This window comes from Vanessa cardui, chromosome 1 (genome assembly GCF_905220365.1).
Source record: "Vanessa cardui chromosome 1, ilVanCard2.1, whole genome shotgun sequence".
Lineage (NCBI taxonomy): Eukaryota > Metazoa > Arthropoda > Insecta > Lepidoptera > Nymphalidae > Vanessa > Vanessa cardui.
Window position 1 is genome coordinate 15,082,481 of NC_061123.1, and position 26,220 is coordinate 15,108,700.

Below are 26,220 nucleotides of genomic sequence, written 5' to 3' on the forward strand. Positions count from 1 at the left end.
CTCATTTCAGTCATATTTCTCTGTTTGAACACAAGAGTTTGTTGTTTGGTTGAAATTGTGATAATGTTGCAATGTGACGGTAATTCGTTGAGGGTAAGATTTTAACAGTAATTAATTATAGCGCTTAGTGGTTCCGAAAGAATGGTGTAGATACATTCCATCCTTAACTGTATAGTGCGTCTTTACTAAGATTATTTTTGTCAAGCGCATTCAGCAATCGACAGGAAACAATTATAAAAACCCAATCATGATCAGGATGGCGAGGAACCAATCAAACGCTCTATGGAATCTTTGTGGCAGATCGATTGTTAACTTTACACCACCCATACTAATAAATATAATATGTGCTATACACACTGCGTTGATTAATATTAAATGGAATGGTGAATGAATATTGAATAGTATTAAATAGTAACCGCGTGAGTCGAGATGTGAATCGGTTGTTACAACAATAAAATGTAAAAGTCATTTAAAAAAAATATTATTATCAAATTGAGTGCAAAAAAATAAAACCTTTGCATGATATTCAAATATTATTGTGAGACTTTATCTATATCTGTGTTTTATGTTATTGTCTACTTATCGTTTTTCTTATTGTTCAAGAGAGATAAAGGTATGTACGATGAAAAGGAAGATAAAAATAACATGCACTTGGATATCTCATTATCATTTCGGGAAAAAATACAATTTAAATTTTTAAGGAATATCAGCAGTGGCTTTGCGATAAAAGTACAACAAATTATCAATTGGTTAGTGAGTCAGGGTCATCTCCAGCACTAATCGTAACTTGAAATCTTGACATCTGTCAGAATTAGGTAAGAAGTTTCTTGGTGGTAGGGCGTAGTGCAAGCCAGTTTAGGTAGACCACGTAGATATTTTATCGCTATACAGTGATATATAGTATTGTTGTGTTCTGGTTGGATGGAAGTGATTTTGACTGTAATAGGCTATTTGACAATGCGCAAAATAAATTGTGAATTATTGTAATCAGTGTATATTATGAGTTTTAAAAATAGTTATTTGCTAACGAAACTAGAAAATAATACTTAATTTATTCAAAAATCAATAAATAAAAATGCATTTTTTCAAACGTTTGTAACGTAGCACAAAACGCTCCTTATTGGCCGGGCTTATGATGAAGTCACTTTCTTTTAAACATTGACTACATGTACCACAGATTAAAATACAGGAAAGTGACGTCACCGACCCCATTGCAGCGCCATATTATCCAAGTAACGTTTTCGCGCGTTATTTAAATATGTAATTTTTAATATGATATTTTTCGGCAAATATGTACTAGAAATAAAAAAAAACAACTTTTACTGGGTTCCTTAACCTCTACTAAATAATATAAATTGGATTTTAAAAACCAGTCAAATAGCCTATTGTGTTTTTGGCGTGAACATCTAAGAATCCAAGTTTTGTTTTTTTTTTTTTTATTTTGTTTCGAACAGTACAGTAAGTACCACTTACCATCGTCATCATTTGCCAGACCGCCTACCTACATTATATTTAAGAAAATTTACCTTATAATGTCCGTTTAAAAATGTCACCTTTTTAATCGTTAAGTGTTATCTTTTAATCTTTATAATATTATGAGTCAAAATCTAAATATTAAACATAAAAGGATGTTTGGGACAAATCGAAAAATTATACTTGAATTTTATAACTTGGGTATTCTTCGTTTGATAAACGTTTTGGCTAAGCTCTGTAAACATTACAATTAAAAGACAGGAAATGAAGTGGCTAAATGGCTAGCAAACATTACCGAAGATCAAACAATCGCACCACAGATTATAAATATTGACGAAGACATTGCGCGATTCGCGATCTTGGCATACATTTTATCCGTATGGGTTTGTTTAAGCATTTGAAGCGATGTCTTGCTAACTTAAATCATATTACCAGTTCATCATCATCCTCCTGCCCTAATCCCAATATTATTTGGGGTCGGCGCAGCATGTCTTCTCCTTCCATACTTCTCTGTCAGAGGTCATCTCACAAGTAACATTCTTTCTAACCATATCCTCTTTCACACAATCCATCCATCGTTTCCTTGGTCGTCCTCTACCCATAGAGGTATCCGTCCACATCCATGCTCTAGGCCTCTCTCACAATATGTTCCTCATTCCTCCGCATTACATGCCCATAACATGATAGCGCCTTCCACATAACTTTTCGGCTATCGGTGTCACTTTCAAACATAATGTCATAAATCATATTACCAGTTCTTAAATTATTAAGGGATTATTTTAAATAACTTTGTTTTTACTACAAGTATTTAAAGATACATTTACTATGTTTATTGTTTTTATTTGGTGGTGCTTGATATTTTCAACCGACTTCAAAAAGGAGGAGTTTATCAATTCGTCTGTATTTTTTTTTTATGTTTGTTACCTCATAACTTTTTACTGGGTGGACCGATTTTGATATATTTTTTTTGTTTGAAAGGTAGTGCTTCCCGTGGGGTCCCATTTTAATTTTATTTTTTTCTGATGATGGTATCCGTATGAAAACGACATAAGTCTTAAATTTGCATTATGTATATGCGCGACAAATAGATGAATAACTGAAAACCGCGTTAACCAATTTTGATGATTCTTTTTTTATTATAAAATATATACTTCAAGGGTAGTTTGGTGAAAGTTTGGTAAGGTTCTGATTATAGGATCCATGACAAAATAACGGAACGGAAGGGAACGGAACAATTCTGAGGAGCACGTTAGCGATACTCGGTCGAAACTTTTATATTTATAGGTTATTTGGATATTTGAGTCACTTTTTAGTGCATATTCATTTGTTTTAAAATAGTGTTTTGTTTGAAGTCGGTTTTTCTTTTTGTTAAAATTTTTATTTTAACATTATTTACGAATGCCTTGTTCAAGAGATTTTTGTTGGCATTACCACGGCATTACCTCTTTTCTCGTAAGTTTGCTGCATCGTAAATATCACGTTTTAAATACTCGTAGAATTAAAACCTTACTATGTTTTTATTTTTATGTCCACAGTTTTTATGTGTTATATATGTAAAAAGAACATAACATTAGAGACCTCGTAGGTGATGTTGCATTTACGGCGCATAAAGTGTTTTATATTTACTAGGTACATTGCTATTGTCCATGAGAGAAATGACTGCTTACCATAAGGTAACACGTGCGCTTATGACTTTTTTGTAAAGACACAATACATCTCAACAAATAAATAAACAAATCTGCTTACCCTGACTGTGTTCATATCCTACTGCTAAAAGAGGGAATTTACACCATTGTTGTATGTAAAGGTTTCAGAGCGAATTTTACCATAATAAGTACTTTGCAAATCAATCACAAATGTTAGTGTTTCTGAATACTTATGTATATTTGTTACAATAATTAATGTAAAAACTAAAAAGCATCTGTCAAGTGCTCGCCTAGATTTCAATCCACGACCATTGTTCGAGATATTTTTATATCTACGAAGCAATCGCGTCTCATTGTTATGACAAACATACAATAGATGGAATACATTAAAATACACAACGTGTTTGATTATAACGCTATACTTTGGTATCAATAGAGACGCATGCGCATTACATAAATTACGCAGTTACCTGCAGTTCTTAGGTATTAGTTATAACACATATAAAGCTATAGACACGTATTCCAAGACATTGTACGCGATATTACTTTGACCTTGCTTGCTAGTGTGTTATTTTCAATGGCGCGACAACTACAAACAAGCCTTAAATTAATTCTTGAATTATCAATTCTGCTCCAGATTTGTTTTACACTACTCTTTATGAGCGGTTGGAATATGATGAGGTATGATTTCATCTTCTTTATAGAGAAGAATTCGAGTGTACTTATATTTAAGCATTTATTTAGAGAATATAGTTTAGTTTACGTATTACATATATTTGTTATATAGAGGTAGTAATTTTTTGAGAAAATACAAAAATATATTTAGAAAAAATTATATATTGGTAATAATATTATTGCATTAGTAATATTTGTAGAAAAATATTAAAAATATTTCATTTGCTTGTATTTTAAAATTTATTACAAAAGTATATTTAAATTAAATATCAAAAATGAAAAATGAGTAGGTACCTAACCTATAGATTAGATTTTGAAGAAGGTACTAAGAATTGTGATGACATCATTAGGGACTGATTGAACGAATGAATATAATATGACGTGTTAGGACCTCATTCACCTTCAACCTGGTTCACGAATCGTTTCTATTTTGAAAAACACATTTGTGACATAAGATCTATTCTCTGTTGTTTAAATATTTAATAATCTGACTGGCAGTAATAAAATCCATTTCCAAGTATTTGCATAACAGTTTTAGATGTTATGCTACGGTATAACACGAATAACGTTATGTCTTCTGATTATATCTCCAGACGCCTTATTATATAAATCAGTATGTTAAGAGTAAGATCACTCAGACTCAGCTTTGATGTCATCCCGGCTCCGGTCAATGAACCGTAACTTGTTGCAAGCAAAACTTCCACTAAAATCATAACTGACTCGAGACTATTCCATTACGAATACGATATTCGTTGAATATCGATTCACGAATAGTAATGACGTCGCTAATTAGGTTGATTGTTTTATATTAATTCGAAATTCGAATTTTAAGATTCGTATAAAGTAAGTAGTAGTTAGTAACAGCTCCATAAATTTCCCATTGCTGGGCTAAGGCCTCCTCTCCCATTAAGGAGAGAGTTTGGAACATATTCCAATTTCCAACACGCTGTTCCAATGCGGGTTGGTGGAAAAAAGATTCGTGTAATTCATTCCTTTTAATTGATCTGTCTCGATGAGATCTTAAATAGGTGTATCTTAAAACGAATATAATATATTCTAATCAAAATAAAAATATAAACAAATTAATAACCTTAATTGTTATGTCACAATAGCTTGATACAAAGGGTAGGTATATAATTTTTTTTAAATGTTATTTATTATACTCCTCAGTGTGACCTCATTCACAACGAATTTAAAAGCTTGTGTAAACGTTAATCGCACGAATTAGCGCGACGCGGATTCTCGACCTTATCTGATTGGTCTTAACATCTCGCTTCCTTGTTGACTGACTCTAAATTATCAAAGTTCGTTGCCGCACTTTGTACTTAACGGTAACATAAAACTCAGTTTTGTACGGTTCAGTCACCCCCTTGTCGGCGAACCCTGTGGATGATCGGTAGGAACTGGGCAGGTAACTTACCCGACGGTAGTGTCATACAGGTATAATTAATAAAAAGACATACATTGGTAAAGAAGGCATATTATTCAGTACAAGACTTCCAGGCAGGATAAATTACATACCTACTCGTATATAATATAAATTAACTAACACGACTGTATTTTAAATGTTGAAAAAGAGTAAGTACGGAGTCTCTTGCCAGTTCTTCCCAGTAGAATTTACTTTCCGAACCGTTTGTAGCCTCAGTTGTTAAATCACGATTCAAAAGTGCAACAAGGCTACTCGAACACTCATGGGAGGTCGGGAATCGGGATGTATATTTCCTTTCCCGTGTACAATACGAGGCAGTAGTGCGTTGTAATACGCACTTGTTTCAAGGCGTGCGGATTGAAGGACATGTGCCTGGAATTGAACACAATGTTGGCAGGGAATTAGGGCATCAAAGCCATGCGTGTGTCATGGCAGTATTGCCTCCTATTGTACACGGAAAAGAAAATACGCGGTCGGGGTCAAGTTTCGTTCCTTCTCTCGTCTCAGTAAGGAATGAACTTTTAGAAGAGTCTTCTCTATCAAAAGAAGAATACTGCCCAATATATGTAGAGTTCAGGGGTTTTAGTGGTGAAGAATATCACGAAAACAAAAAGTTTTCCATCTTTACATATTGTAAAATTGGAGGTATATTTGTAATATTAAAATAATCGCCTTTTACTAAATGCATATGTATTTACAGACTGTACATATACCAAAATAACATGTTAACAGTTTTTTGTCTGTCTGTTTGTTTATTCAGGCTAATTTCTTTTATTTATTTTTATTATAGTAATTATATATAAGATCACGCTGAAATATCCAAATCATGTACAGCGAGCAGGTCTCGCGCATGCCATCACCTCACCTCACGTTTTATTATCTCAAAAGGTACCGAATAAATAATTAATAAGTTATAGTAAAACTTATTTGTTAAATACAAACGATCGCTAAGTCGCGGGCCCAGATAGAGTATAATATAAAAGTTAACAACGATAACGGTATAAAGCTTTATATCAATTGAGTGAATTGTGTGTAAAATAAAAATAAATAGAATACAAACAGAAAACATTAATCTTCATGTGGAGCTATAAGTGAATGCGTCAGTCGTCGTTATTTAAGCTATAGTAATTGGTTAGACAACACATATTATTTTTATTTATAAAACACGATGGAATAAAAATCTACCACATGTAACCATTATGTCTAAAACTTACTTTCGAAAGCAGTGTGTATTTTATAGCGCGGCAAATTGGACAGTTTTTTACTTGTTGGTAGTATACGTAAGCCCGTTAGTGAACAAAGTTGGTGGCGCATTAGCAAAAGGAATGGTTGTAATTTCTAACAGTGCCAATGTCAATAGTCAGGGATAGACACTTACCATCAGTGGCCCATTTGACCGCCTACCTAAATATGTAGGTACCTACTTAAAACATATACATAGAGGTGACTTAATATTTAATACGTACCAAAGTCAATATAAGTACATAGACATGCTGCTGTACAAACAATGTAGTTCTGGAATTTATTATCATTAATATACAAAGTGCATATGTTTGTTTATGTCCTGTGACCATTTAAAGATATCGACATTTTAAATGCTTGATCATTGTATGATGTCACGCTTGTCGTAACACCTCGTTAACACATCTCATCCGACGCACGAGTGTTTAATCTGACTGTCTGTCAAGATAATGCACTTGAATTGGACATAGATTATCATTTTTACACATTGATGACGCATAACAAATGATTTCGGTACTAATCGTTTGCTATCTTTATTGTATTTGTCGGTCATTGCATTACATAGACTTAGTCATCTGCCGTCTATTGGATTACTGGTGATGTTATAATCTGGTAGTAAAACTTCTACGAACACGTAATCAAATTTACGTGTTCTCTTAGACACTGGTTACAAGTTACAAATTTCCATCTCCGATCTGCTACTGCAAAAATGTCGTCAAACAAATTTAATCATACTCAGGGCGTTTCCTCATTATCCGATCCGATCACGGAGGAAGTAAAATGTATGATAACGCATGTGTCTTACCCAACAAACATTTTAGTCGTATAAGAAGAAATCACGCAACTAATAATTGTATAAGCGTTGTATAGAAGTCGTTTTATTCTGTTATTCGACTTAGTGCCGCCTATAGTTTATTTGACTTATAGTCGTGTAAAAACGTCGTCTATACGACTGTTTTATACGACTTTTACACGGTATTTAGTCGTGTAACCAGCGTTGTGGCAGTAGAAATGTCTTTGTGACTTTATAACTGCGCCTTATTTGAGCAGACCCTTTGCCTAATTACTGTCTAACTCACTAAAACTTAAACGCAGCTTTACTACTGCAAATGCGTTGCCGTGCCGTGCTTGTGGCGGTTGATTTTGAACGAACGGGGAGTGAGGAAGAAGGCTAGATTGTGTATTAGTGATAGTTTCGATTATGATAGCACAAATGAAGCCCATGAAAATGATATGCTTCGTGATAATTTAAAAAAATGGGCATAAAATCTGGTCTATTATATCACGTACCATTTTTTTATCAAAGCTAAACCAATAAATACTCAATAGTTATATAAAATATCAAGGTTTTAAACACTTGACAAATACTAAACTGAACTCTAATTTCGTTTTCTATGGCGGAATATTTACAAATCCATGATGAATGAATGATAATGACATAAAATGAAACGTCGTTTAGAAGTTGTATAAAAGTCTTTTCCTGCACTTTAAGTCGTGTAAAGGTAATTTTTAAAACCTACTTTAAAAAATCTCATTAAAATATTATTTATTTAATGAATTACACTAGCGCGTTCATTACATAGTTAAAACTAGCGCATTATACTCGATAAAATTAATTTCCCATCAGATTAATGTTCCTTGAACTTGAGTTTCGAAGTAAACACATAGATGAATAAATAAAAATTAATGTTCACAATCAATGAAGTTTGTTCGTGACAGCTTTCAAATTCAATTTCCAATTAATATTTTATCCAGTCATTTTGACAACAAATATAGTCTGGTAAGAAGCGTGTTGGATACTGCTATTCGATCAAATGTCGTAAAGCAACGGTAAATAAACACTATAAGTCTGCCGCACGACCTCTATACGACCACTATGCGACCACTATGCGACCAAAAAGTAACTTATGAAACCGCTACATGACTCTTATAGGACACTAAGTCGTATAAAATGGGCCTTTTCTTGGTGATGTCGACGTTATAGCAGCGTAACGGCGACCAGCTTATAGAACCAAAAGTTACAGGTGCCACGTTGTGGCGACCTTTCAAATTTTTGTTGGGTATGTATTGTCCGATCCGATATCGGATGTCGGAACCGACACCGATATGTTGACGACACCAATTGCTGCCCGTGAGCTGTACGATTGTCTGAAGTGTGCTATACGTGCATTTAAATTGTCTCTACGTGCGCTGTGCGCAATGCTTTCTTTATACGGATCGGTTTTTGCTTCTCAAATATAATAGACACAGTAAATAAAGTTTTCTATTATAGACTGCTGTGATGACCTGACCACGAAGCAAATCACCGATTTGGAACAATTTTGTCGGAGGCATGTGAAAATAGCACACGGTGTCAGCTAGCGTTATCCGACACCGACATCACATCAGTTTATGGGAAAACGCTCTTTCCTTCTCCGGATTTACCTGCTAGCGTTTATTTTATTTGGAATATATTAGTCAATAACGTCTTAGTAATATATAAATCAATAATATACACATTGTTCAAAATAAATATGTATTTATTTTTATTTTATATATAATATTAAGTTTTGGATAGTTTATGAGGACCAAATCACAGCTATTTACAAAACTGTACTGACTTTGTTTGAAACTTAGAGCAACGGATCAGTTTATACTAGCAAGTTAAACAACAGTAATTGCACTAATAAGAATGAAACATACAAATGATTAAGTAAGAAAAAATAATAAAAAAAGTAAAATTTGGAAAAGAAAGGAATTACAGTGTCTTGTGATAAATAAAGATACGATATATTTTTTAGACTTGTGATTCTGGAAATATATTAACAATATACGACTATAGGATCATGATATGAGTCCGTTGTACACCAAATTCGACGTAGACGTCTTACCCTGATATACCTATCATATTATTTTTTTCTTGGCAATCTAGATTACGCGGCTATCACAATAACATATAAGAACAAGGGAAACGAGGTAATTGGAATTTAGGATACTAGGGTTAATAATGTTGAATAAACGAAAGAATAAATAAAAGGAGGTTATCACATGTGATAAGTTGACTCATTCCAATAAGATAAGCATCTACTAAAATTGAAATTTATATTTCATTAAAAATGTGGCTTAGCAATCAGCATCAGGTGTCTCCAAAAAATCCTTTTTTTTAATATAATTACAAATCATTTACCACTTAGTAATCACAATAGATAATAAACTATATCATTGTTTTATTGTTTTAATTATCATCTACTTATAGCCACACATATCCGAGTTAATTACAAACGCGACAACACAAGTAAATATGTACGCAGGACTTAAACAGCATTCTTTGCACGTATCACGGAAACCCTGTTCAGAAATATCTCAATAAGTCGTCGAATTCATCTCATACAAATGGAATTTCCTTATAAACAAACGATCGTCAAACGTGGACCGGCGCTAAATTATCATGCAAATATCGTGAGTAAATGTGGGCTCCTGAATAAGATGTCTTGAATACAAATCGTGCGTGGTGTGTTGCAATGTACCTTTGTTCTAGAAACATATACATGGTGAAGGCGTATATTGTGTTCGAGAACTATATTACTTAGTTTTGACAAGTTTTGTTGGGCATAGGAAGTCGAAAAATTTGTATGTTCAAAGGATAGTGTAAAGTTATGCACAGATTACAGTGATACATTTATATTCATATGCAATATTTTTCATTAAATACTGGTATTTACTATCAATAATATTGAAAAGCATATATTATAAAAAAGATAGATGGGGCGCACTGAACGTGAAGCAACAAAACAAATACAAATTATCCGCACTGCTAAGTGACGCGTTTATTTATTGTTAATATATACGTCATATGTGCTTACAATTCTTTTATAATTTAACTTAAGGCGGCTTTTGCTGATACGATTTAAGAATTAAAAATCAATGTTGTTAACAATGAATTCGACCTTCCTTTCCGGTTACATTCGGAAATCCGCAAAAATTATAAAAATAATCGGTATGTCGTGAAATCGCGGTCAATGGCGCGGACACCACGTCGGCCGCGGTCGGTAATGGGGGATGCGTGATATCAACGTTTGCGCAGGCGCACGAATTCACACTCGAACTAATGATGGAATTGCATTAATTTAGATAATCACGCGACCATTTTACTGTGGTAATGGATTATAAATTGCACATAATATGTTAATAAGGAATTGCTCTACATATAAAAGGAAAATATTATAATAAATTATTTATATTGATTATTATTGAAAACAGAGCTGAGATGGCCCAGTGTTTAGAATGCGTGCATCTTAACAGATGATTGCGAGTTCTAGCCCAGGCAAGCACCACTATATAATTATAATATAAATCATCTCATGCTCGGCGGTGAAGGAAAACATCGTGAGGAAACCTGCATGTGTCTAATTTCATCGAAATTCTGCCACATGTGCATTCCACCAACCCGCATTGGACCAGCGTGGTGGAATATGTTCCAAAAACTTTCTCATTAGTGGGAGAGGAGGCCTTAGCCCAGCAGTGGGAAATGTACTGGCTGTTACTGTTACTGAAAAGAAAACCAAAGGGTTATATTTTATATGCATTGACGTTTAAGTATAAGTGAGGGTTGAGGAAACAAAATGATAATTCGAAGTTTCTGGATTATATTATACTAGTAGTCGCCTGCGGCTTACGTTTTCGGGTGTTGGTTGTTATGTACGAAGCAAAAAAAAGCCTATGGCTTTTCTTGTAGTTCATGTTTGCTTAATACCAAATTTCATGAAATTCGGTCAGCGGTTCGGTCGTGAAAGAGCGACAGAAAGAGAGACAGACAGAGTTACTTTCACATTTATAAAATATAATATTAATATAAATTATTCTATCACGCATGTCCAAGGCGGGTTGGTAGATACACTTAGGGCAGAATTTTTTACAATACATGTAGGTTCCTTCAATATTATCCTGAACCCCCGAGACTAAGATGAATTGTAAACAAAGTAATTGGTATCTAATATACAACTTCAAGAGTGAACATATCTACTCTATTAGCTATTCTAGCAGCAACATCAACATTTTTCATCGAGGATTAAATATACACGAGCCAGGACTTGTAGCGCTTTCAAAATGTAAATAATATATAAATTACAGCAGAGTATTTTATTGTATTGAGGATATCATTCGACTAATGATAAAGACGATTATATTTAAAGTTTGGACATAGTACTATCTGACACTGATTATGGTATCCTTACTGATTCCGGTCACGGTATCAAATCTCAAGGGCGACCAAACCACTATGCAAGATATATTATTGTGCAAGATTGTGCGAAAACACAGGTGCACTCTCTATTCCATCATTATCATCATAAGATAACACGGAAAAGTCGATACCAGCGGAAAAAGTTTTGGTGCAGATTAACTTTTTATATAAGACTACTTACATAGAACTAGACTGAAGACTGCCTCGTCAGTCTAGTTCTATCTAATAAAAGCCAAGCTTTTTCTTCCTAGTGTATAGAGAAGGTTCTTAAAATCTGGTCAATGGATAATGGATGTCCTTCGCCTGAATCGAATCGAATTATCGATCAATGACTCGTTAAACTAAAACGAGGGTGGGAGGGCGAAGCGTGATGGTAGGTTGAGGGATATAGCGTGCATTTGTGTTTGCATAGATACTTGTGCAATATATATATCTATCTCCTGTGCAAATGTTCAGTTTTTGAGGTTGACCAAAATTCAATGTTCGAATTAATTTATACAATAATAATTAATCAACTAATCTGGTGCCCTGGCGTTGGAGATTGACCAAAATTCGAATAGGGCATTATTTTGTTATGTGTTCGATTTCCAAGACTTTTGTGTTCTTAGGGGAGAAGATGCTTGGTTAGCCGCGTGAAGTTTACAACCAATTTTTTCAGTAATGATAAAAGTTATAATAAAATATTGGTTACATAAGATGCATTATTGTCTTAGTGTATATTATATATTATTATAAACCGTCAACTGTCATTGAACTCCCGAGACATGTTACAAATTGAAACACAGCGAGGACTTGAATACTAAATGCACCTTTGTAACCATGCTGTGATCGAATTGCGTTACCCCTGATGTAACCAGTTACGGTGACGGATTGTGCAATCGAAGCTGTCGGCGTATGTATATGGTTAATCGGATTCATTGTGTATTTACTAAGATAGTAAATACCTATCTCCTGAAAAAAAGTGTAATTAACGAAACATTATGTCACAACGTCAATAAGTCCTTCTTGGGGCAGGGTATCGACTTCTATAATAAAATTCTACAGACATTTTTAACTTTGCCGTTTAGTAAATTCAAATCGTAGAAAAAGCATACTATTCAATACAAGATTTTATTGATGATAAAAAAGCGTGGAGCTAATTACCTGTTGACTTCCACGCAGGATATATTAATTTAAATTATTGTATTTAACTAACATGACTTTGTATTTTTAAATGTTAAAAAAGAGTAACTACTGAGTTTCTTGCCGGTTCTTCTCGGTATAATCTACTTTCCGAACCGGTGGTAGCTTCACTTAATTGTAAAATGACGATTCAAAAGTGCTTGTAAAAGCCTACTTGAATAAAGTTTATTTTGATTTTATTTGATTTAACTTATCTACTATTCCTGACCTCATACATGTCAAATTATTACAAATTTACCTCCCTTTCTCCCCTATCTAAGCTAAATATTCTCAAAAGTCTCTTCTTTCTTGTAAATATTGAGACTCATTAATACAAATCCAGATCCAGAGAACAATCTTAAACATCAGTGCACCTTCCTGTGTTTCTTGATTTTTTATCAATTCCTTTAGTCGTGTCCAAACATTTTATTTGAGGTCTGCTAACCGGTTTCAGTGCCCGTAATAATCATTTAATATAATATCTTAGAAATCGAATATAGATTTAGATATGTAAATAACAGGGAAAGTATGAATTTAATCACACAGTAATGAAAGTGAAGATTTGAATGATATCGATGTCATTAATAATAAGCGTCGTATTCAGATACGAGAGCCGAGATTGCTCAGTGAATCCATGTATTCACGCACGGGTTCAATTTCGACCAGCAAGCGACACTGAGTTCTGATTTGCATAATTTGTGTTCATGATTCTGTGAAAGAAAATAAGTAAGCATGCGTGCGTTTGAGAAATTCTGTCGCATATGTATCACTATCACTTCCATCTGCACCGTTTTTACATTGGAAAAGCGCAAGTATATATGAAGGGGAGGGCAACCGAGGCAACTGTCTACAGGTCCCCAATGACAGGATAAGTAAGAGATAACTGTGTCACAAGACTGGGGTCCCACGATAAAGATTCCAACGAGTTAACAATTTTTAATATGAATTATTTCTAGATATCTAGATATCGCCAAAATTAAATAATGTTACTAATTACCGGTTTAAAAGTTGCTTATAAAAATAATATAAATATTCTTGATAAATCTAAGTGACTTGAAATGGAAATTTTAAAATTAATTTATACAATAATAATTGGGGGCTTCACCCATCTGTTGCCCTAGAATTTCCAGACCTTAAAATCCGATACTAGAATAGGTACTGAAAAAAGCTTCTGAAATATATTTTCAAGTAATACACGCAAAAGACAGGGCTAACAGGTCTAACACTCCACTCGCTCCACTCAGATCGCTTCGTACAATGTCAATACATATAATAAAATGGAAGTGTCTGTTTGTAATATTAAAACAACTGCGTTTTACTCAATGCATATGTATATACATACGATACATATACCAATTTTTTTTTTTAATTATATCATATAATTTAATACGATTATTGTTCCGTCTAAACTCTGGAGCGCTGGACCGAGGTTCATGGGTCCTTTCACTGACAGATAATTCATGTAATAAGGAGTAACTTAGGCTACAACAATAAAATAGTTGTTTAATTAAAAAGCGCACGAAGTCGCGTGCACAGCTAGTTTATTATATCATTGTTTGGTTTACGACGGGATCTTCATTTATCTCGAGAAACCGCGCTACTTGTTTTAACTTGTTCTATAGTTCACATGTAGGTAATAAATTGTTTAATAATAATGCTTAAGTCCGACCTTTGTTGAGCGTAGGCGACTCTTGCAAATATTAAATTCAGTATTGTTGTGTCACGCCAATAATTTCCATATAATTAGATATACAATAGATATCGTCATTGCAGACTGCCGAGGTTTCTTCATAATTTATTTAAAATTCGTTGGCAAAATATTTGAAGTGATTGCGTAATTTGAAAACATCGTCAAATAATGTGACGGATGAAAATCTGCCATGTATCATTTATCAACCGCAATGGAACAGCGTGAAGGAATAAGCTACAAGTTTCTCGTATGTGGGTTCTCGTTTACAGAATACTTTTATTTTAAAATCAAAGGTTAAACTTTTCTCAAAATATAATTAGCACTTATCGATCGATATGTAATTTTCCAATATATATAGGTACTACCCATCAGCTCGAGAAGTTCAGTAAATTAGATCTCAAACATAAAGAATATTTTAATAAAAATAAGAAATCGTTAAGCCAACGCGAAATAATAGGCGTGTTATCAAGAAACATAAACTTAATATGCGTGGTCTAATTGTTCTTATCTTATTTTTTTTATTACATACAATTTCTTTACATTTAAATATTAGTACGTATGAGCTGCATCTTAACCGATGATTTCGGGTTCAAACCCAGGACTGCACCACTATATATATGTGCTCAATTTGTATTTATTCATCTCATGCTCGGCGGTGAAGGAAAACATCGTGAGGAAACCTGCATGTGTCTAATCTCATCGAAGTTGTACCACATGTGCATTCCACCAACCCGCATTGGAACAGCGTGTTGGAATATGTTCCAAACCCTCTCCTTAATGGGAGAGGAGGCCTTAGCCCAGCAGTGGGAAATTTACACGCTGTTACTTTACTTTACTTTTACGTGTATCTGTCGTTGAATGAGAGATTGTTAATTATTATTGTAGCGTAGACACAATAACTTGGTTCACTGTAAGATAATATTAGCAGTACACGAGCGCACTTCCTTACGAAACTTCCTATAACGCGGCTTGAATTTCGTCGGCTGCGGTTGGGTTTGGTAACTGTGTTTGAAATGTGTTCGTCTCGTGCATGTAAAGAATCATTTTATCTATAAAAATGTGAATATCGCACCAGATTATGTAACACATTTCACTTGTCCAGCTTTAATTATCGACTAAACATTTGGTTCACGTTTTCGTGAAACACATCTCCGGTCGGCGTGTATGTATCGCATGCATACTTTTAACAAGAGTAATTGAAATGTTATCTAGTATGATTTTACTGACACACTCACCCTTCAAACCGGAACTCAACAATACTGAGTACTGTTATTTGGCGGTAGAATAACTGATGAGTGGATGGTACCTACCCAGACGGGCTAGCATGAAGCTCTACCATCAAGTAAAAGTAAGGTTTTTATGTTTCGACGTAACACGTAATGTTCATCTTCATTTTGTTTTTGTGTGAATAGACGGATAAATAAAAAAAAATATTGTCTCTGGTTTGTGGACGGTGCTATTCCATCTCTTTAATCAACTCGATTTTTGTACATGGTGTCTTATTTTTATCATAACATACTATGTAGATATAAGATACTTCCTATTTTTAAATGTTCTTGAAACACTTTACCTAAAATACGTGTATTTTTGTCGTAACTTTATCGTTTTGTTAATAGCGCTATTATCAGTAGCCTTCAAACAGATCACGGCAATTTCAATAATAAATTTGCGGAACTAACCGCCTATTATGCTCTGCCCGATTGAAAATCATCCTTTGTACTCTGTCACGGTTCTGCATTAATAGAAAAATGTTTGTAAAATTGTGGAGGACGGTATAATTATGTAATCTATCAAAACCTTGACATTAGTACGACTCTATTCTAGCATTTACAATAATAATTTAAATAAAAACTAATAAAATCAACAAACTGAAACTGTTTAACTGTTTTAATATAATCATTACCAAAGTGAGTTCAAATTATTTGCAATGTCTATTATTTAATTCAATAGTTTTAGGTTATTTAGTCAAGACTATTTAGTGATGCTGTTTTTTTAATATTTATTTTTCTTGTCTTTTAATTGTAGCCCAGAATAGGTAAGCTTCCCTTCCTTTAGATTTGAGATTATCGGCTAAATAGCGTTTCTATTTTTTATGAGGAGTCGTCAGTTTTTTTAATCGAGTATGTGTGCGTTAAAAATTCTAACAGATATAACAATAGGGTTCTTTTTTATAGTTCCCTGTTACCTAAAGGTCAGCAGTGAATTGGTCGGAACCTTTAGTAATATTTGCTTTCAACTTGTATTTAAAAAAGAAAGATTTGCTCGAGTGCCTTTTAATAATAATTATTTCCGTTTACATTATGTATAGACGCTACAGGACTTTAGCAAAAATTCGGCGCTAATTGTCACAAAAATAATCTATTAATTTTATGCATTTCTTTATAACTAGCTGTAATAACTAGCTGTGCTCGGGACCGCGTATTTACATACGTTGCGAATAAATATGTTATTGTAGCCTAAATTACTCCTTATTATACAAGTTATCTGCCAGTGAAAGTCCCGTCAAATCGGTCCGGCCGTTCCAGAGCCGGAACAAACAGACAGACAGACAAAAATTGTAAAAAATGTTATTTTGGTATATGAACCGTGTATACATGCATTGAATAAAGAAGGGCTATTTTAATATTACAAACAGACACTCCAATTTTATTATTTGTAATAATTGACTTCTATATTTATTTTTCATTCTTAGTCTATATAAAATACATAACGGTATAAAACTCTTACCTTGCATTCAGCTTGCCATATTATTTAAATCTGCTCTAAATTCTATCAACATATATTTTTTTTTAATTTTCATTTGAAAAATTAGCATCCGACTTGTCAAAACCATTTCAAGTGTGGTTCGTATTTAAACTATACTCAACCCATGATTGCTTTATTGTATGTCCAATTTTGTACATATGTGCCAATAGTATTGTAAACATTGTCGTGTTGCGTACCTTACGAATGCTAAACTCTAGAAAGCGTTGTGAAAGCGCGCTTAGAATGCTTCGGGCGAGAAGCAATTACTTCAAAGTTGGGTTAAGACTTGATGAAAACGGACGATTTTGAACCACGAGCGAATATCACAACTTGCGTAACATGATAATATTTTTTTAGAAATTGAATAAAAACATTAAAATCGATTATCATTTTACAGAACTTTATTTGATAGGAAATACAGTAAAATACGATCGATTACATTATTCATTTTTTATCAATGATTTGGTAACAATTAGAAGTATGAATAAAAACTATAACCCAGTGACACAGTACGCTTAAATTTTTGTTCTTTTTTTTTAATTCTGTTTGCTCGACTTGTATGAACTCAGTTTAATAATATCATCACTCATTACGCGGTTACAACGCGTTCGACAATTTGAGCTAAATAATTTATTTTTTATAGCTACGCGTGTATATTATCACTATATTTAAATATAATTATATTTAATTTCGCTTCATATCGCAGATATTTTACTTTTGATATAATATATTAATTAAAATATAAGTAGACTATTCCGACAGAAATTATAACTTTAGAAATATTTCGAATTTAATATGTAGGTATGTAATACGAATTATTTGTTTTTAGAAATTGACCTAAAAGGACGTGAAATGCACCTCATTTCATACACCTCAATGAAAGTTACCTTAAAGGTGTATAAATTTAAATTTTTTAAATTGCTATAAAAATGGCCAACGTTTATAGCCACATACAATATTATTAGTAATACGAATAATTACTCATAATTATAAGCTAGAGTGCTTCGGAAAGCACATAAAGCCTGTTCCTACTTCCTGCGACCATTCTTTCTCTAATCCTTCTCGAAGGCTGTTTCGCTAGACTATGAGAAAATGCCTCTTCATTTACACATATGAAAGAATTGTCTCCGTAGATTTTTGAACGAAATTCAGTCATAACGACAATAATTTTTATATTAATTACTAGCTGTGCCCGCGATCTAGTACGTGTTTGAATTTAACAAAAAAAAAATATTATTGTAGTCTAAGTTACTCCTCTGCCAGTGAAAGTCCCGTCACAATTGTTCCAGCCGTTCCAGAGATTAGCCGGAACAAACAGACAGACAGACAAAAAATTGTAAAAATGCTATTTTGGTATATGAACCATGTATACATACATATTGAGTAATGCAATTATGTGGCTATTTTAATATTACAAACGGACATTCCTATTTTATTATATGTATCTTTTATACAGCTGCGACGAAAGTTATTACACTTCACATAATATATTACTTGATCCAGATTATATAAGAATCTGTTGTTGTGGAGCATGTTATAGTGCGGGCTCAATTGTATATGGAGGCTGAAAAGCCTAAAATACATTTAAACTCTGGACTATTAATATATTACTAAGATGATATATGATGATAGATACAAAAGATAGAATTAATGTAATGACGTCATAGTAGCTCGGAAAATAACACACGCGGTTTTTAAACTATTTAATGAATGCGGTATCTAGCCTACTCTGTATGAGCTTTTTATAGTCAGTATTTAAAGGTAAATAGTTACATACATATGTCCATCTACAGTTTAAGGCAATACTTTGCTAAATTCAAGTTTATGGGTAGGTAATAAGTAATATACAGTCCTGGGATATCATTGCTATCAATGGGATCTGAAAATGTCTTGTCTCGTTTAGATTTGACGTTATTTTAAGAGCATTTTTGGAAAATATATATTTAAATTATATATTAATAAAAAAAAATTTCTATTATTTCTATAGTAATCTAACTATAGAAATAATAGAAATTTTTTTTTATGATTCCTGTTCCTTAAAAATACTTTAAAACCTACTGCTATTAAAAATATAAAAATAATTGTTCTATTTTCAAAAAATATATGTTAATTTTATTGATACGTACTGCCTACTTTTTACTGCAAATATATAGTTGATATTTGTCGTTTTTCGACTATATTAACACCATTATCACCTGTCGTCTACGTCGCGTCGTCTGCTCATGCGCAGTGACGCGTGCTGGCACGATAATTGTGCACTTTTGTTTATAATGATAACAATTATTTTCCTATTGTGTTATTAGTATTGACTACAAGTCAAATTCTAGTTATTTACAAAGAATTGAACAATTTTATGGATAACTATATTTCAAATAAGAACAACTTTTATTTAATTCAAATAACTTAACAAGTAGGTATATGCTAATTTTTATTTTTTTCCTGTCTTTACTTCTAGTCGTATGTCGAATATCTTAAACGCAAGATACGTCTCGTTACAGATTTATATTATTCTATACCGATATTAATTTAACATGTTATTACTCCTTGTTTAAAAAGACCAATATTAATACAATAAAGATGAACAAACCCTGGATTTAAGCTTTCCTTGCGATTTACTAATAATAATTCTTGATTAATATATCTTTATTCATAGTAATACACCCCACTTTATTACTTATATCCACATTTTATTTTAACTCGAATGTTCTAACAGCGACATTTAAAACGCAGTAGGAATATTGTACCCCTTGTCCAATTCGATGTCTAATGTTGTTTTTTTAATTGTTTACTAGAAAAGAAAGCAAAAGAAAAATACTTTTCAGTCCGATTTATTTTGTTGCGAGACTTTATCAAATGGTATTTTTTCCAGGGCAAGTACACTATGTCGATGAAGCGCGTCGAAGCCAGCTTACGAAGAAGCAACAGCCTCACATCGTGGCGATCCCTAAAAACTGAATTTGTGAGTTTTTAATTTTATCCCAAAATAATTATATATTAATCGACGTTGAAGATTCAATTTGTATGCAACATTAAGGTATAATTGTATGGTTTCTGAAGAAAAACTTTTGAAACAATTTTTAGCGCTTTTATTTATTTATTCACATATATATATGCAGCATAGTTTTATTATTATCGCAGTTAGTTACTTTGTTAGTGGGTACATCAATCAACGTTACATCGGTAAACGGTGATATTAGCTTCGGGCGTTTGTTGAAATAGTTACAAAATACAATCAAAAACAACTTCACAATACAATGATCGTAATATTGGTAATAGTCTGTATCCGTTTCTTTGAGTATTGTCATAATATTTAAGTTGTTAATTTAAAGTTTGATGACAAATCAGCGTTTATAAACACGCTGCTAAAGCGATATGCTAAAGCAGAATATGGGATATAGTTTTTTAATAATACTTATAGGTATTAATGTAGGTTTGTGATATTAAAGTATAAAAAACATTTAACAGTTACATGTGACATTTGAAAGTTATTTAATAATAATTTTTTTTTTATTTAGTTATTTCTATTTACATAAAATCTAAGTTAAAAATATGCATATTAAAAGTTTAAATACTGCTAAATATTATATAATTCAATTTTAATAAAAATAAGAGATAAAAAAACACAACCGTCTAATAAGTAAAGTAAGAACTTTTCTATAAAATATAAGAATGAGTATAAAAAATTACAAAAAATAAACATAAAACGTCGGACTGTAAGCTACCTAAATTCATTACGACCTGTGTCCGATTGTAATGGTAGCTGAACTTTACGCAAGTCAAGGCGAGAAGTGAGAACAGCTACACAATAATACCTTATACCACGCCACTGGTTAGCAAGTGCAATAATAGGGACACCATCACTCTTTAAAATATCTTTAATATTACGAAACCATAATCCTGTTTATGATTTTAAATTAACATTATATTTTTATTATTAACGTTATTAAATACGGGATATTTAGTTTATTTTTTGTTTGACATAGCTCGATATTTCGACATTATCTACGAATGTCTTGTTCACGAGAGTTGACTCTCTATAAATATTTAAATATAAATATAATTATGAGACAACATCACATACATTACTCTGATCCCAATGTAAGTAGCTGAAGCACTTGTGTAATGGAAATCAGAAGTAACGACGGTACCACATACACCCAGACCTAAATTATCATTATTTTTTGTATATTTAACGTTATTAAATACGGGATATTTAGTTTTCTTTTTGTTTGGCATAGCTCGATATTTCGACATTATCTACGAATGTCTTGTTCACTAGAGTTGACTCTCTATAAATATTTAAATATAAATATAATTATGAGACAACATCACTTACATTACTCTGATCCCAATGTAAGTAGCTGAAGCACTTGTGTAATGGAAATCAGAAGTAACGACGGTACCACATACACCCAGACCCAAGACAACATAGAAAAGTAATGGTAATCTACATCGACTCGGCCGGGAATCGAACCCGGGACCTCAGAGTGGCGTACCCATGAAAACCGGTGTACACACCACTCGACCACGGACGTCGTCAATTGATGTTATGTCTATAACTGTAATAATAATCCTGTTTTTATTTTACTTGATTGCTTAAGTTTAATTAGTATATCAATTTTTAATATTGACCTAAGTATGATAAATTTTAAACTAATATATTGGTATATATTATTATATCATATCTGTATTTGTTTAAGTTTGTTTGTCGTAGTTTGACGTAATAATGGAGATTAAAAAGCCATTTCAACAAAAGTGTTGTCATTAGTTTTGCTGTGTTGAGATCATAATGACTTCACAAGAATTATTCGTCTCTTCATACTGTGGATTTTTAAATTTCAAATAGGTTGGCGGACTTTCGAATGGGCCATCTGATGGTTAGCAGTTACGACTGCCAATAGGCGTATGGTTTATTTGTCATAATACCAATGTAGCACCAACCTTGGGACCAACAAAACTAAACATTACTGTTTGGCGGTAGAAACTTTTATGAGTAGTACTACTACCTATCTTTACAAGTTTATTTATATTCATTTCATATTTAGTATTGAAATAAGTACATATACAAACAACATCTATAAATGTCCATGGAGGAATGCTAACATTCATGAACCAAATATTATTTTCTCATACTCATACATCTTACTTGTAGTCGTAGTTTTCCTAAGTTTTCCGATTGTTTTCATGGTAACACTAACTGCATTTATTGTTATCGCTGCGGACTATGTGATTTGCACTTTACGAGATTGATAGAGTTATTTTTTTATTTGCATTTTTATTTGCGCATTGTACTTACGTACAAACAATTATTGCCGTTTAAATCAGCGTTGTAATATATAAAATAAAGCTGATAATTTATTACTCACTCGATGATTTACTGTAGATAATTAATTAAAGTCAGAAAGACTTACAATATAAAGTGAAAACATTTTTTTACATTAAATTCTCAAGATTCTCACGATAATTATTGGAATTGTTCAGATAAGCAAGTCAATTTTATAATCATCCACTTTATTGTAGTTTTGTAAAAAGTGCTCTTACTTTCTAGTAGTAAGTCGTTAACTTGAAAATTGAGACTTCAAAGATGTGAAGCAAATAGTAGTAGTAACGCACTAACAACTATTAAACATCTAAATCCTATGTATAAAGTAAAAAAATAAATAAAGTAAGAGCCTGTAAATTTCACACTGTTGTTATGTTACACTGGTTCACTCACCTTTCAAACCGGAACACAACCATATTGAGTACTGTTATTTGGCGGAAGAATAACTGATGAGTGGGTGGTACCTACCCAGACGGGCTAGCACAAAGCCCTACCACCAAGTAAGGTCAATAATTCTTATTAAATATATAAACTAGTTAGATATGTATCCGTATGATGGATGATGATGACACGACTTCGATGACGAACGAGATAGCTAGAAATTTTATACGAAAACTCCAATTAATGAAATTAGTCAAGTCGAACAAGGAGTCTTACTCGGGTCATAAATCTGTGCAGCGGCCGTCTAATCAGAAAGCGTTGCGACTTTTTTATTCCTGCAAAAATATAAGACAAACTGCCTCATTATTAATCGTCTCATACTTACAAGATTATTTTTGCTATGAATCAATTTTCTTTTACAACTTCCTTAACTTAGTCTTCGAGATAATTGAGTATTTTTTTGGCGTTGGTTCAAAAAACTTTCGCCATGTATGTTTAGTTTATTTTTTATGTAGTCGCTAGAAGTCACGTGACGAATTTGATTCGAAATATATAATAGTGGTCAGTATATATATATAGAAACTAACTAACCTTATCAAATATTTTTACGTGTACTAGTCAGAACAGGAGTCACGCAAAAATATAATAATACATTTAATTATGAGTATATATCGATCAATTAGTAGACGTTGAAATAGCAAAATAAAGTCGCATTTTTAAGACTACAATGTAACCGTACCTACTATACATAATATATAAGGACTGTTATATGTTACATCAGTGTTACATGCTAAACTACAGTAAGGGTTGGTATACAGTTTTGGGATTGAAAAATAAACATACAAAGAAAAATTCCTGATGTTTTTCTACTGTATAATGTTAAGGATTATTTCCTTTTGCATTAATTTTATAGTTAAGCACTCTTTTTGGTTCCCGAATGTATGTATTACTTAAGATAATAGCTAACAGATAATTATCGTATCGTAGTCCCATTCATTTAAAACTACATTGCATATTTTTATTTTGTTACTAACCTAACCCAACTTTTATTATAAATTTAAAGTTAATTCACGACACGATGTCAAAATTATTCTAGATTCTAGACTTTTTATGACCACTATGACCACTTTTTATATACCAAATGAAATAGAAAATACGTTCGAATGTAACTCAATAATAATGATTAAATCGCACAAACTTTCGCGTTATTATATCAACAAGTTAATCGTGTGTGTAAGATCAGGCATAGCCGGGCGAGTGTCTAGTACGCGACGTGTTAATATCGCGACGCTATCATCACACGCTAGAGGCATCAATTCTAATAAAGAAAATGATAAGATAACGAGCTGTCCGCAAAGCGCAATTAACTTAATAGATGTGACTTCACTTTCTGATGGAAAGTTGAAGTATTTGATTTGTTGATTTACTGTGGCTCGTCTAGTCATTGTTAGACCTATATCTATAGGCCGAAAATACATACCTGTACAACATTTAATTTTATATAACAATTAATTTTATAAATTCGAAAGTGAGTGTGTTTGCTTATTTGTTTGTTTGTTACGCTTTCGCATCTAAACTTCTCAACCTCATTATAAAATTGTATTGATAAGTTGTCTGAGGATAAACTACTGTAAGACGCGGACGAATCCGGAAGCAGAAACTAGTATCTATATATCTTATAAAATATGAAAGTGTATTTATTTTGTCTTAATTTTATTGTTACGTCAGAATTATAAGGTTTAATTGCCACCTTATAATTTTCGTATTATGGAAATGGTATATATTGTAAGCGGTTGGCTGGCAATGCTATCGTACTTTTCTAATAGCTGTATTATGTACCCCTGTTAATGTTTCTTCACTATAACCATTCATCATCACGTGAGACAATTGTACTAACTGCTCGTCAAGTTTATTGCAACAAATTATTATAAGTGGTAATATTAGTAGTAAAACCCGTGAATTTATTTATTTTACATTTTTTACTTTGCCGTCTCGTAAATTCAAGTCGTTTATAAAAAATACATTGGTAAAAAAGGCGTATTATTCGATACAAGATTTTGTAGATTATAAAAAGGCGTGGAATTAATACCTGTTGACTTCCAGGCAGGATATATTAATTTAAATAATTGTATTAACTAACATGACTGTATTTTTTAAATGTTGAAAAAGAGTATCTACTGAGCTTCTTGCCGGTTCTTCTCGGTAGAATTTACTTTCCGAACCGGTGGTAGCTTCACTTAATTGTTAAATGACGATTCAAAAGTGCTTATAAAAACCCACTTGAATAAAGTTTATTTTGATTTTTTTTATTTTAAAGCCGTATGTATCAGCAAGGAGAGCAATAATAGGGATTTTTACTGTATTCGGGGTACCAGTACGGCAATAGCATAAGTAATCCTGTGGCGCTCTTCAAAGAAGTGCTGGTCATTTTTTAGTAACTATTCTGGCGAATTTAACACCGGTGAGCCCCACATGCCCATCGCTTCATATTAGCGAGACGCGTTTCTATTTAATTACAATTTCAACGCAATTCATACAATGTCAATCGAAATGTAATTAAATCATGACGTCATAGTGCATTATACTTCTGAGAAGGTGGACCTTGTTAGTCAATATCGTCCGTTTGCTTCATCGAGTCGTAAAATACAATCAAATTTTTCAATAGCAGGATATCAACTTCAGTACTGTTATTGTTTTCCATCGAGTTCAATGGCGTTTTGATGTACTTCGAATTGCTTTTTGTAAGTTTCAAACATAGTCCAGGAGTTGATGGAAAAATTTTTTCAAAACTATTAGTTAGCTTTTTGGCCAGTTGCGTTAAAATTGGCTTAATTATTCAATGTTTGAAGTAATACACCATAACAAAAACAAAGCGTCTTTTCTGGCTTTATTTTGAAGCTGGTTATAGCAGTATTGATACAACAACAACAACAGCCTGTAAATTCCCACTGCTGGGCTAAAGGCCTCCTCTCCCTTTGAGGAGAAGGTTTGGAACATATTCCACCACGCTGTTCCAATGCGGGTTGGTGGAATACACATGTGGCAGAATTTCTATGAAATTTGTCACATGCAGGTTTCCTCACGATGTTTTCCTTCACCGCTGAGCATGAGATGAATTATAAAGACAAATTAAGCACATGAATCAGCGGTGCTAGTCTGGGTTTGAACCCGCAATCATCGGTTAAGATGCACGCGTTCTAACCACTGGGCCATCTCGACACTTCGTATTGATAC

The 26,220-nt window shown here is 32.8% G+C and overlaps 1 protein-coding gene across 2 annotated transcripts in view; it reads left to right on the forward strand.

The window, feature by feature from the left end:
• LOC124530123 (rho GTPase-activating protein conundrum) overlaps positions 1–26,220 on the forward strand; it is a 98,837-nt gene continuing 72,617 nt past the window's right edge. Inside the window, exons 1-2 of one of the 2 annotated variants that reach the window (XM_047104136.1) lie at positions 1–93; positions 20,152–20,241. In XM_047104136.1, the coding sequence (XP_046960092.1) occupies positions 64–93; positions 20,152–20,241 (120 nt within the window). In that variant the 5' untranslated portion in view covers positions 1–63. Of the gene's footprint in view, positions 94–398; positions 614–20,151; positions 20,242–26,220 lie in introns of those variants that run through there. The other variant, XM_047104129.1, reaches the window with a different exon arrangement.